Source organism: Sturnus vulgaris, chromosome 22 (genome assembly GCF_052056855.1).
Source record: "Sturnus vulgaris isolate bStuVul1 chromosome 22, bStuVul1.hap1, whole genome shotgun sequence".
Lineage (NCBI taxonomy): Eukaryota > Metazoa > Chordata > Aves > Passeriformes > Sturnidae > Sturnus > Sturnus vulgaris.
The window spans coordinates 2137864-2150089 of record NC_142264.1 but is presented as its reverse complement, the minus strand read 5'-3'; the positions used below and the strand labels follow the sequence as shown (position 1 = coordinate 2150089).

General features: G+C 51.5%; 1 protein-coding gene across 2 annotated transcripts in view; it reads right to left on the bottom strand.

Moving 5' to 3' along the window:
• KCNT1 (potassium sodium-activated channel subfamily T member 1) overlaps nt 1-11021 on the bottom strand; it is a 65632-nt gene extending 54611 nt beyond the window's left edge. For both annotated transcript variants that reach the window (XM_088177559.1, XM_088177560.1), the window contains exon 1: nt 10869-11021. In XM_088177559.1, coding sequence (XP_088033685.1) covers nt 10869-10963 — 95 coding nt within the window. In that variant the 5' untranslated portion in view covers nt 10964-11021. The remainder of the gene's footprint in view (nt 1-10868) is intronic.
• Between the last annotated feature and the right edge of the window lie 1205 nt (nt 11022-12226).

Sequence of the window (12226 nt, the reverse complement as noted above, 5' to 3'; positions counted from 1 at the left end):
TGGCTCTGCCCAGAAAGCGAGAGCTCCTGCCTGGAGGGAGCTGCTAAAATTGCAGAGCCACGCTCGGCTGCTCTGGAGCTGCGTGGGATGCAGGAAACGCGGCGGGGTCTGATCCAAACACAGCCAAACCCCCCCCACGGCTCCTCCCGGAGCGCTGCGGGATGGGGAAACACCAACCCGACAGTCCGGGAATGGGAAAACGATAATGGGAATGGGGGAAAAACAATAGTGAGGACGGGGGAAAAAAAGGGAATGGGGGGAAAAAAGGGAATGGGGGGAAAAAAAGGGAATGGGGGAAAAAACGGGAATGCGGGGGAAAAACGGGAATGGGGAAAACAGTGGGAATGGGGAAAACAATGGGAGTGAGTTGGGGAACTTCCCATGGGAGCCACAGGCGGCAGAGTGCAGAACAGGGGGAATCACGGCCCAAAGAAATCCACACCAGACCCAACGAACCCTGCAGACCCCAGGCACAGGTCAGTCACAGAGGCTGTGCTTGGGGTTTGCTCACCTTGAAGTGAAGCTTTTTTCAGAATCCTGGCGTTGGAGCAGAGGCTGAGAGCGCACAGTGCCCGTGCCCATCCCCAGAGGTGCAGGGCAGGGACAAAGCCCACCCTGGACACAGGAACTCAGCCCTCTGCAAACCAGGAGCAGCTTTGGGGGAACCTGGGGGGGGTCCCTCAAACCAGAAGAGGAGCAAACAGCACACGAGGATGGGAAAATTCAACCTGCAGATCCAAGAGTTTGGGACACGCAGAGAGGGGGATGGCAGCACCTCGCTGGGTGGAGGATCCCAGTTTCCAGCGTGGGCAGAGGGGCTGTGGGTGGACAGGAGATGTGGACAGACCCACTCCTCACCCCCCTGCACCCCACAGACAGCTCGGAGACAAACACTCCGCAGCAGCCAGCTTTGTGAAAAGCTACAACCAAAAAACTCAAAGACAGGTGACACCCAAGGGTCCTGGAGAGAATAAGAAAATGCCAATTTGCCTGGATTTGTGGAGGAGCTGGACAGGAGTGATTGTGAGCGCTGGCCTCCAGAGGGCCCCTGCACAGTGAGATGGCAGAGCAGCAGAAAAATCATCCGTGACAACCGGTGACAGCAGCAACGTGAAATCCTGCTCAAAGAAGCCATGACGGGGGGGCAGAGAGAGAGAGAACGACTCTGGCAGCCCCAGTGGGTCAGGGCAGAGATGTCACACGGGCGAGGAGGGAGCAGTTTGTGAGAGGGACACTCCCAGGACGTGTGCACTGAGCACAGGGAGCACCCGCGCTCTTCTCCATCGCTTCTGTGACACCCAGAGCCCCGTGCAGGGACACCGATCCTTGTGTGCAGGGACACCAATCCTCTCTGGGCGGCAGAAGCTCCTGAGGGAAGAATTCTAACCCTGCTCCTCACCCTGCAGCAGCCCCAGTGCCAGGGAGCTCCAGCTCCAGCCCACCAGAGCGTGCCACACACACAAGGGCACGGTGACACGGTGACACAGCACCACGGGACAGCCAGAGCCCGGCTCCACTGAGCAAAACCAGGACATTTCTGCCCCAACACGGGCAGGTACAAACCCAACCTTTGCTATTTCTTAGCTCACATCAGGCAAGATTTTAGTTCATCTAAAGGAAAGATGTGATTGATGCTGCCAGCTCCACTGAGGGACACTTGGCTGTGTCACCTCCCCCAGTTAATTCATGGCTGTTTCACTCTGCTGACCTCACAAGCTGTTCTCCTTGCCCACAATCCATCCATCCATCCATCCATCCATCCATCCATCCATCCATCCATCCCTCCATCATCCCTCCATCCATCATCCATCCATCCATCCATCCATCCCTCCATCCTCCCTCCCCTCTGCTGTGCCCACAGCCTGGCCCAGCTCTGAACCCTGCCAGGCTGTGGCTCCTTGGACATCGTGTTACACATCTCTGCACACCCACACAACTGCTGGACAGGGAGGGAGGCAGGAAAAACAACCAGGCCATGGGGAAGGGAAAAGCAGGATGAACCCTCTCTATGATTTTTAGATATTTATTATTATTAGATGCTTACCTGTCATTAAATACTTATTGTCAGTAAATATTTAGAATGAATACTCGACAAGGTAGAGGCCTTGTCCAGCGTCTAAAGGGGGGAAATTGATGCCTTAAGTTTTAAGCTTTTCTGTTCTGCTTGGGTGATGAAGACAAAATAGTGCAAGTCCAGCTAAGGACTCAAGGACAATTTCTTCAAACTTCAGGCCCTAAGCATAAACAACATAAAAAGAGGAGGGTGGGCAAGCAAGGAGGATGAAACTTCATGATTTGTGACTATTAATTGGAGAATTGACTTCTGTATGCAAATAGACAAAAACCTATAAAAATGTGAGATCTTGTGACCAAGCTCTCTTTGCTTCCATCCTGGAGTCATCCAGGCAGGGCCATGACTGTGGCACTGGTACTGCCAGGGTGTGGCCTGTGAATATCTCTCAATAAATAATATTTTATTCCTCTTAACTCTGCTTACCCTCTGCTCCAGCTCCTCTAGGCATCAGCACGAGGGATCCTGTTCCATGGGGGAAAACATCCCAGGAAAAGCACGGGGGGAACACCAGAGACAGGTACCCTGGCATGCAGAAAACGCCTGTGGCTGCAGAAATTTCCACCCCTAAGCTGAGGGCTGGCACCCAGCACGTCGGGACTGACCACAGAGGGGTGGCTTTGGAGATGTCCCAACCCCGAGGTGTTGTGCCCATCCACAAACTTTGCTCCTTCCTCTCACAAAACCCTTCCACGTCCTGTTTGACTGTCAGCAAACAGCCCCAGGCTGTCTCCTGAAGGAGGATGAGCAGATGGTCTGTCTGGAGGAACACAGAAGCAGGACCAAGCTATTGTGGCCCCAAAAGAGGCAAAGCCAACTCAAAGCTCCTGGAGTTCCTCCAGAAAGCCACGGATGGCCCTCGCAGAGCTCCTCTGCCCCTGCACCACATGGCTGCTGCAGTTTGAGAACAGAAAATAACTCTGAAAAATGCTTGCAAGCATTGCTTCACCCACTACTCCAGGCCTCCTGCTTTAAAGGACAAGTTTTCAGAGTCTGAGAAGTTTGGAAAACACTGAATGTTGGAAAACATTGAATGTTGGAAAACATTCCTCTAATCTGCTGGTGACGTGCTAACATCCTTGGCATTTCTGCCTCACCAAGGCCTTGTATTTCATCTCTAGCACCACAAACTTCTTCGTTATCAATTATTTATTACCTAGAATAATTAAAGGAAAAAAATGCTGGACCTCCCAGGGGATTTGCAACTCTGAAAACCTCCATCCAGCCCTCTGGCTGTGCAGGGGAGATCTTTAAGACATTGCCAGTGAGGTTGTGGGGACAGAACAGAGAGCAGAGGCTGCCACCTCCCCACAGACTGTCACCACAGGGACCTGCTGCTCCAGCAGGCTGGACTTTGATCATCTCCCTGCAGTAAAACAGCCAGCCATTAATTTGCTAAAACAGCAACAAAAATCTTCACAACGAGAGGAAATGAGGTCACAGAGCCGATGAAATTCAAAGCTATTAATTTATACAAAGTGTGATGTAGCAAGGGAATCTAAGCTCTGAACTCTCTGAACGATAATTATTTTTTAATTGCAGCAATGCAGGAAATTAACGGACTGATAACAGAAGGAATCTCCAGATTTGGGGACTGGCAGGCTGCACTGCCAACCCTTGCTGGGTAACCTGAGAGCAGCTGGCAGGAGCCTTGCCCAGAGCCTGTGTGACCCATCTGAGCTGTCAGCCAGGAGCAAGAGGAGCGATTTTATCTGCAAATGAACACCTTCATCTCTGCTGTGGATCCAGACAAGGGCCACTGGAGCAGAGGCAAATGCAGCCTGGCAGGGAAATCTGTGCTCACTGCAGGGCTTCCCTGGCAATGTGCTCACTTCCCTCTCGATTGGCAGTGCTGAAATAACACTCAGGAAAGCATTGGTCCTGTCCATTGGGGGGACTTCTCAGAACCACAGAGGTTTGGATTCGAATTCCAGCCTTTTATTCCTGTCTAAGACTGCAATAAAATGAGTGAGGTGCCTCACAGCAGCACGGGCAGGAGCATTTCCTAACCAAGATATTCAGGCTCTGCTGCTGATCTCTTTTCTCACACAGGGGTCTGGGGGACAGCAGCTCACAGCTGAGCAGGGCTGGCTGCTGAGGGACCTGTGTGTCCCCCAAGGCTCGGATTCCCGAGCTCCAGCACTCCCTGCACACAGCCAGGCACTGAACAGGTTGTGCAGAGGAAAAGCAATGAGCACCACCTTCAGAACAGCAATAAATTATTTCCCTTGGGAACAAAGATGCAACTGTGATGAGAGAAAGTGGTGGCAAAACAGAGCAGTAAAATTTAATGCATTCTCTGCAATTACAGCTACAGCTGCCAAGTTGTTTCTCGTGCTGTCACTACAGCAGGGGTGACAGCTTTGGTCTCAGCCCGACCTCCCAGCCTCACCTAAAGCAGCACAGCACTCCTGGGGATCCCTGCAGGCACAGGGCTTTGGTGACAAACACCAGCATCACCTCAGCAGCCTGTGGACACAGACTCACACTTGTGACACATCCCTGTGCTAAAGACACCCTGGGAGATCTCTGCCAAGCTCTGGCATCCAAACCCAGGCTTGTCCCCGTGTGGGATTTGTTCCCTGCCCTTTCCCAGCAGGTTGAAATGGCACCAGGGCCACGACAGGAGCAGCCAGCAAAGCCCCACCAGGCTTCAGTCCCACACCAAGAACTCGTGGAAGGAGCTTTGCCCAGTAAAGCACAGCAGGAGCCAAAACCCCAGCATTTCTCATGCCCCTCTGCACTCTGTCTGCCAGGAAATTTCTCAGCTGGGACTCTCAGTGTGTCCTGCACAAGTGTAGAGGGGAATGAAACAATTCATTTGGTGTTTAATTTGCCCCAGTGGCTGCCCTGGGAACGTGCCCACCTCACCTGGTTCGTGCTCTCCCCTTCACTCTGGTGTCTTCCATGCCTCCAAACACCATTCCCCCAACAAATAGAAAAGAAACCAAAGGGAAAGGAAATAAGTGGGAAAAGAAAACCAGTCTAGGGAGGGATGGAGATTTGAGCCCACAGTGTTAAATTGCACTAAATAACTGAAAATCAATGTTGTTCTTCCTTTTCCTCAGGGCACAGCCGTACATGGCAGCACTCCAGGGACACCTCTGCTCATTCCAGCAGCCTGTACGTGCACTTAATTTTATTGCAAGAAAGGGCCCACTGCTGACAGTGAAAACAATAGCCCTGGAAAAAAACAATGGCCATTTTTTAAAATAAAATAATAGTTTTAATCACAAGAGAACTACGATTTCTTCTTTGCTCTATTGCTTTCATAACTTTCCAAATGCTCCTGCTAATGTCCAGGGGTACCTGCCCTAAGGTGAAGACACAAGAACACACCAATAGCTGTGAGGAAACATCAATTTAAAAAAATCCAAGCAGCACTGCAATTAAGACACAGCACTGGGAATCATCCCTGCAGCCTTTCAGAACAACTGGAAAAAACAAACCTCAATTAAGAATGCTATCATTAAAAAAAAATCTGCAAACACAAGAAAACCCAAATCAATTCTGTAAAGCTGCCTCGGGCTTCCAATGCTCCTCAATCCCAGTGTATCCCATCTGGAGCTGGGCTGAGCAATCCAGGGCCAAACTCCTGCTCGTGCTGCCACACAGAGACTTCCTGACAAATCCCTGGCTCAGGAAAACTGCCTCATCCAATTAATAACTGCTCTGCTTTAGCTTTGCCAGGTGGTAAAAGCAGAGGAGAAACAATTTTATTCCTCTGGCCACACGGGCAGTGTTTGGGATCCCCACCACCTTCACCAGTGTCATTTGTCACTTGGTTTGTTCAGGCATTGTCACCGAGCTGTCCCTTGAGAGGTTCTGCACCCAGGGTGGGTCTGAACACCATAATTGAGGGGATGGATATTAGCAATAACATCCATCCTGCTTTACATCCCTTATTTACAGATGAGGAACCTTCCCCAGGGGAATTTTGTGGCACAGAGCTGAATCTCCTGATTCCAGGTACAAACCTTCACTGGCACAGATGCTGCAGCCTGAGCAGACTTTGCATTGACTTAAAATATTGGCCATTACCTCACCAGCACAGAAATAAATGTCTCTAACTTCTGGATACAAATTGGAATTTTCAAATTGGCATCTGCATCTTCCGAATAAAATGAGGAAAATTGCCCATTAAATCAAATAGCAATGAAGTGAGGATTCAGCCACAGACATATTCAAGGAACCTGCCTCAGGAGCACAAAACTACCCAGCTCCATTAATGTAATGATGCATTTTGATGAGGAAGTCACTTGGGGCATGTTAGCATGAAAACTGCAGGGATGAGATCCTCCAAGGCTGATACTGCAGCACTTCACTTTGCTCATGCCAAGCATAATCTGACCTAAGATTTAGAGCCACCACTTAGTGACAAATTAAAGAGACAAAGACCAGATGTCACGACACAGACAAAGAAGTTGTAAGACTCTAAAAAAAAAACCTGAAAGCAGAAACTTAAAAGAATTTGCCCTGGCTGTCAAAATCCTCTTTTCTCGGTTATGCAAAGTCCAAAATATCTTTTATTAGAAGAAGGAGATGATAACATTTTATAGAGAAGTTGCTGAATTCTTCTGCACAAGCAGCTTTTCCAAACATTCTCATCCATCAAAACGATTTTTTGCTGATAATTATCCTCAGAAAAATGCACTTAATCAAAGTGACATCCATTACTTCTTGCTCCTGTAAATAGGACTGTGGCTTCTGACGATGATTTTCTGGAAAGTGTTCAGACTATTTAAATTAGGCAACAAATAAGCTCCTAATGACACTTTTTCTGAGATACAGTTTAATTTTATTTATGGGCTTTTCTTAATACTTGCCCCAACCCAGCTGTCAGCACCGTCCAAGAAAAGAGAATGCAGGAGATCAAAAACTGCCATAGTCAGGACAGCAAACATCAAAGGGATGCCACAGCTTGGGGTATGAAACAATATTTATCCACCCAGCAGATGTGCTTTCTCAGCTGCCTTTAATCTGCACTTGCAGCCTCACTTCAGAACAGGAGCCCCAGCTCTGGGGGATGCTGTGCTCAGCTCCTCCTCCCTTCCCCTGCACCCCCTGGCCTTGCTCCCACAGCTCCGTGGCACCGAGGATTCCCATGCCAGGAATGTGAAAAGGAGCCAGGTCCCAGCGGGGTTTGTGTCCCCAGTTCTTCAGCTTTGCTTTGTGACAGGCTCGACATTTTAAACTCAGCCTTTGCTGGTTTGCATCCAGAGGCTCTGGGTGCTTTCGTGTCCACAAAGCATCCCCGAGATGAGAAATGCAGTACTGCCATAAGCAAGCAGAACAAATCCATTTTTCTCCCAGAATGGACATTGACAGCACCTTCCAAACGGGAAAGAAACTTCTGAACTAGGCAGGACTAATGCCAGACAAGGGAGGAGACTGCAGGGTTCCCAAAGAGACCCTTCCCTGCCAGAGGAGAAATCCCCTCCCAGTCCCTATCAGCCACATTCCTGCCCTGGGAGCTGCTTGTACCCTCTGGGAATTCAGAGCTGAATGCCACCTAATCCTGTTCCTCTAACCCAAAGACCTGCCTGGCAGAAATGTCAAGCCCAGGATTTAAATGCAGCTGAGCCCAAAGCCTTCCACCATCTCGTGGTGGTGAGTTCCAAAGATGAGTAAGACGATCCTAGAAGGAGCACTTGGACTTGACAGCTCTAGATTTGCTCGTCATTAGGCTTTTCTCTCTCCCTGTTTCACAAATCCATTTTCCTCCCACATTCCCTTCCCAGTCAGCCGTTTCCTATTTGCTTCCTGGCCAATTTATTGCATCCACCGCAGGACGTTCAAAGTGTTATTTTAATTCCCCTGTCAATCACTCCACCTCCAAACAAAGAGCAAGCCCTGCTCAGGTCAACTCCAAAACAAAACTAAATTAGGAGCAGCCTAATTGACCCATTCCACCTCGCATCCATTGATCAGTTCCTGCCGTTCCAGGGGTTATCTGGACCTGCTCTCTCCTCCTGCTGTACCACAGCTCTCTAATTATCTGCTTCTTCCAACGAGCTCTCATCTCCTCCAGCTCCAGCATTACCTCATTCCCAGGGCTGGTGTCTCTTCAGCATCCTCTGTGATGAGGATGCACTAATTCATCTCTAACAGGAACGATTTTCATTCTCCACAAGCAGCAAAACCCGGGCTCCCCTTTGGCCTCCAATCCTTTTAGTCTTTGCTGACCCCAGAAACCTCCTCCCTTCAGCAGCACACTCACCCCAGGGTCACGTTCAAAAGCAGGTATTTGAGACACTCATGTTTTAAGCATTCCTTTCACAAAAAAAAAGGAGAATATTCAGCATTATGGGTGTTTTCCTTCAGTGTGACCTCCCTAAGCCCAGCGAGCTCTGTTTTAGCACTCATGGTTCCCTGCAGAGTTTTCATGGGGGAATTTTCCTCAGCACATCCCTGTCAGGGCTGCAACAAAGCCCCTCAAAGCACAGCTCTGAGCTGCTTATCATCCACAAGCCAAAGCAAAAAAGTCTTTCTGCTTTCTGCTTTTTGTTTTGTTTTCTTTTTCTTTGCCAGCCTAAATCAGCTCCTGATTCAGTGGGTTTGGAGCAGACTAATGAACTAGTCATAATTACTCCAGCGAGCTTGATTCAGCCACAAGGTCCCACTATTATTAATGACTTGGACTGGAATTTAGGCCTAACAGCAACATTTCCCAAAGCCCACAGCTCATCTCAGCTCCCAGAGAAGTCAAGTGGACTCCAGTGAGAAGCAAATGTGGGCTCAGAGACCTGCATTCCCAAACATAATGGAATTATCAGTATTTTCCAGATGAAGGGGAAATCAAAAAACTCAAGAAAACAGCACAAAGCCAGTGAAACTGAGATATCTTGAAAAACAAGGTTAATGAATTCTTGAGTAACAAGGCTAATGAATTAACAAAGCAACCCAGAGTATCTCCACATTAAAATTAAAGAGAGATGTTGAATCAGAAAGACTCAAATCTAGAGGAAAATGAAGGTTAGGGGGTGTAACCAGAGAAATATAGAAAGAAAACAATTTGCAATTGCCATCTTCCATATTTCAGACGCTTTCAAATACTTAAAAATTACTATTCAATCTTCAAACTTGACCAAATGAGCCTTATCACAACCATTCTGAAAACCAGACATTTCCTGCAGCAGGAATTTCTCGTTAACTTCTCACTTGGTGTCATAAAACTATATTAATGTTTAAGTGTCTGTTAAGGAAATCTGGGCTTTAAAACCTCCAGGATCACAGACTCATTTTCGAGCCAGACCAATTTTATGCAGCGATAAAAGTTAGGAACACTTATAGAGAACATTTGTAAAACCCACATTCGCAGTCTCAAAGCCAAATGCATTTTTTTTTCCTGCATGACACTTGTACACATAAAATAAAAAAAAAAGAAATTATCTTTTAAGAGAGATGCACAAAAGCCTTGATGCAGGTGTACCAAGCACTCTGCAGCTAGTCAAGGACTAAACAGTAATTGAAAGGTTTTGTGTTTTTTTTTTTTCTGGCAAGAATTACATTTCTCTTTGTTTGCATCATGCAATTAATTGGTGGGGAAAGATAAAAATCAGACTCCCCATTAGCACTGCAGCTCCTGGGTATTTATGACATGAACAGAATTGAAGGGAAGGTGTTTGTTCCTCTTGATTTAACCTCTCTGCCCATGGAATTCTCTTGTCACTCATGGCATTCCCTCTGTTGCTCCCTCAACCCGGGGATAAATCCCAGCCAGGCAGGAACAGCAGGGACATAAAGGCCATTCCTCTGGAAGGCCATTCCAAGGAAGGGAGAGTGGCACCACAACCCCAGCAGCTCTTCAGAGCCACCCTGCTGCCAAGACAGCAGCCAGAGCAGCCTGGAGGAGCAGCCCCAGCGAAATAAATGGTTGTCAGCCCAAATTCCACACACGGCGTCACAGGGAGCTCCACCAGCCCCTCACTGTCCCACACATCTGTCCCTTCTCCTGCTTGCCAAGCCCTGGTGGGACTCCAGGATGCAGCAAGCTGCCCACACAGCTCAGAGCCTGCTGGCCCAGTGCACCCACAACTCCCAGCACATCCACGGCCCTGGAGCACCCAGATGTGCCCAGCGCCGCTCTCCAAGGCACCCGTGGCCTCCACCTGCTGCACATCTGCACATCCCAGAGGTGCCACACACCACTGGATCCTCCAGCACATCCCAGAGGTGCCACACACCACTGGATCCTCCAGCACTGCCCAGTGCCCGCAGGCTCCAAACACGGCCGGATCCCGCAGCACACCCCAGTGCCCCCAGGCTCTGAACACACTGGATCCTCCAGCACATCCCAATGATGCCACACGCCGCTGGATCCTGCACCACATCGCAGTGCCCGCAGGCTCCGAACACCGCTGTACCCCGCAGCACATCCCGGTGCCCGCAGGCTCCAAACACCGCCAGATCCCCGCAGCACATCCCGGTGCCCGCAGGCTCTGACACCGCCGGGTCCCCCCAGCACATCCCGGTGCCCGCAGGCTCTGGCACTGCCAGGTCCCCCCAGCACATCCCGGTGCCCGCAGGCTCTGGCACCGCCGAACCTCCCGTGCCCAGCGCCGCCGTCAGCACCGCGGAGAGCTCCGCACCGGCCGGGCTCCGGCTCCGGCTCCGCGCCCGCGGCACCGCGGAGAGCTCCGCGTCCCCTCCGCTCCGCGCGGCTGTCCCGGGGGTGTCCCCCCAGCCCAGCTGTGTGTCCCCATCCTCGGGCAGCCCCCCCAGCTCCGTGTGTCCCTCCCGGCGGGTCGGTGTCCCCGCGCCCTCCACCGCGCTGTCCCCGCCGTGCGCCCCGAACCTGTCGTCGCTCTGGAAGGACTGGTCCCCCAGCAGCAGATCGCGGAAGCGGTACCGGGGCGGCAGCGGCAGCACCTCGGACTCCAGCTCCGTCATCTTCAGGGAGGCGATGTCCAGAATGACCCCGCTCTTGCGGCTCCCGCCGCCGTCCCCGCCGCCGCAGCCGCCGGGCGACGAGAGCCTGCGGGAAGAGAAGGGGACAGCGACAATGGGGAGGGGGGCCAAGGGGGAGCCCTGCCCTGCCCTGCCCCGCCCGCCCCAGCGCCTCCTCCGGGGCCGGCCCCGCTCCACCCGCACCCCGGCACGCACCGCACACCCCCCCCCCCCCCGGCTCGATTACATTGCGGGGCAGGCGGCCGTGCCCCCCCTGCAGAGCGCTCCCCCCGGGGGCATTGGGCGGCTCGGGGCTCAGCAGAGCGGCCGGAGGGCTGGGCAGGGTCCCCCGGAGCGCCCCGCAGAGCGGCGCCGGGCACAGGACATTTGCTGCTCAGCAGGCGAGCGACGGAGAGCAAGAGGAGCCAATGGAAAAGCCCAATCGCCGGGAGGGGAATAAAACTGCTCGCAAGATAATCGAGAGCTGACAGCCAAACCCAGATCCACCCCCGGGCTCCCCCCGCAAGGAAAAGTAGGGATGGGAGGCAGGCAAGGCGATGGCTCCACAACCGTGCTGGAAGCAGAAGCATCAACCTCCTCTCTGGACTGCTGGCACTTAAATCATCCGAACAACCCCAGGATTAAATGAGAAACCGCGAAGGCTGATGACTCAGTCGCCTGTCCAGCTGCCAAGTGTCGTGGCCAGGAGGATACATCACCCATCCCTTGGCATGGTGGCTCTGGTCGGGGGTGGGGGGTGGCAGCGCCTGGGGGAGATCCAAGGTGGTGGCTCAAAGACGGCTGCGTGTGGCCACTAGGCACAGAGAGGAGATCAAAGCCAAGCAGCTCTCAGGAGGTTATTTCAGAGGGTTAAACGCTTTCTTTGGTTTCTTTTCTCAAAGAACATTTCTCAGCCAGAACATGGGCACGCCCCTGCTGCCCACACCAGCTCGAGCCACCGATCTCAGCAGATTGGGGTTAAACTGAAACTTCCCAAAGCAGCAAAGCCATTCATTGCAGAGACCCCAAAGGAAACACCCTCGGTCCTGATCCTGTCTGGTTCAGCTTCATCACTGAAACTCATCCATGAAGTGGCAGGAGCACCAATTCCAGACTCTCTGAGGGAAGAGGGGAGGACAGGGAGGGCTTGGAAGAGAAGTGGCACCTCCGAGCTGATTCTTTGTCCCTCACAGGTAACTTTGGAGTGTAAGGCAGCAAATAGCTGAAAGACTCCAACTCCTGTCTGATGTACTTCCAAGAGTCTCA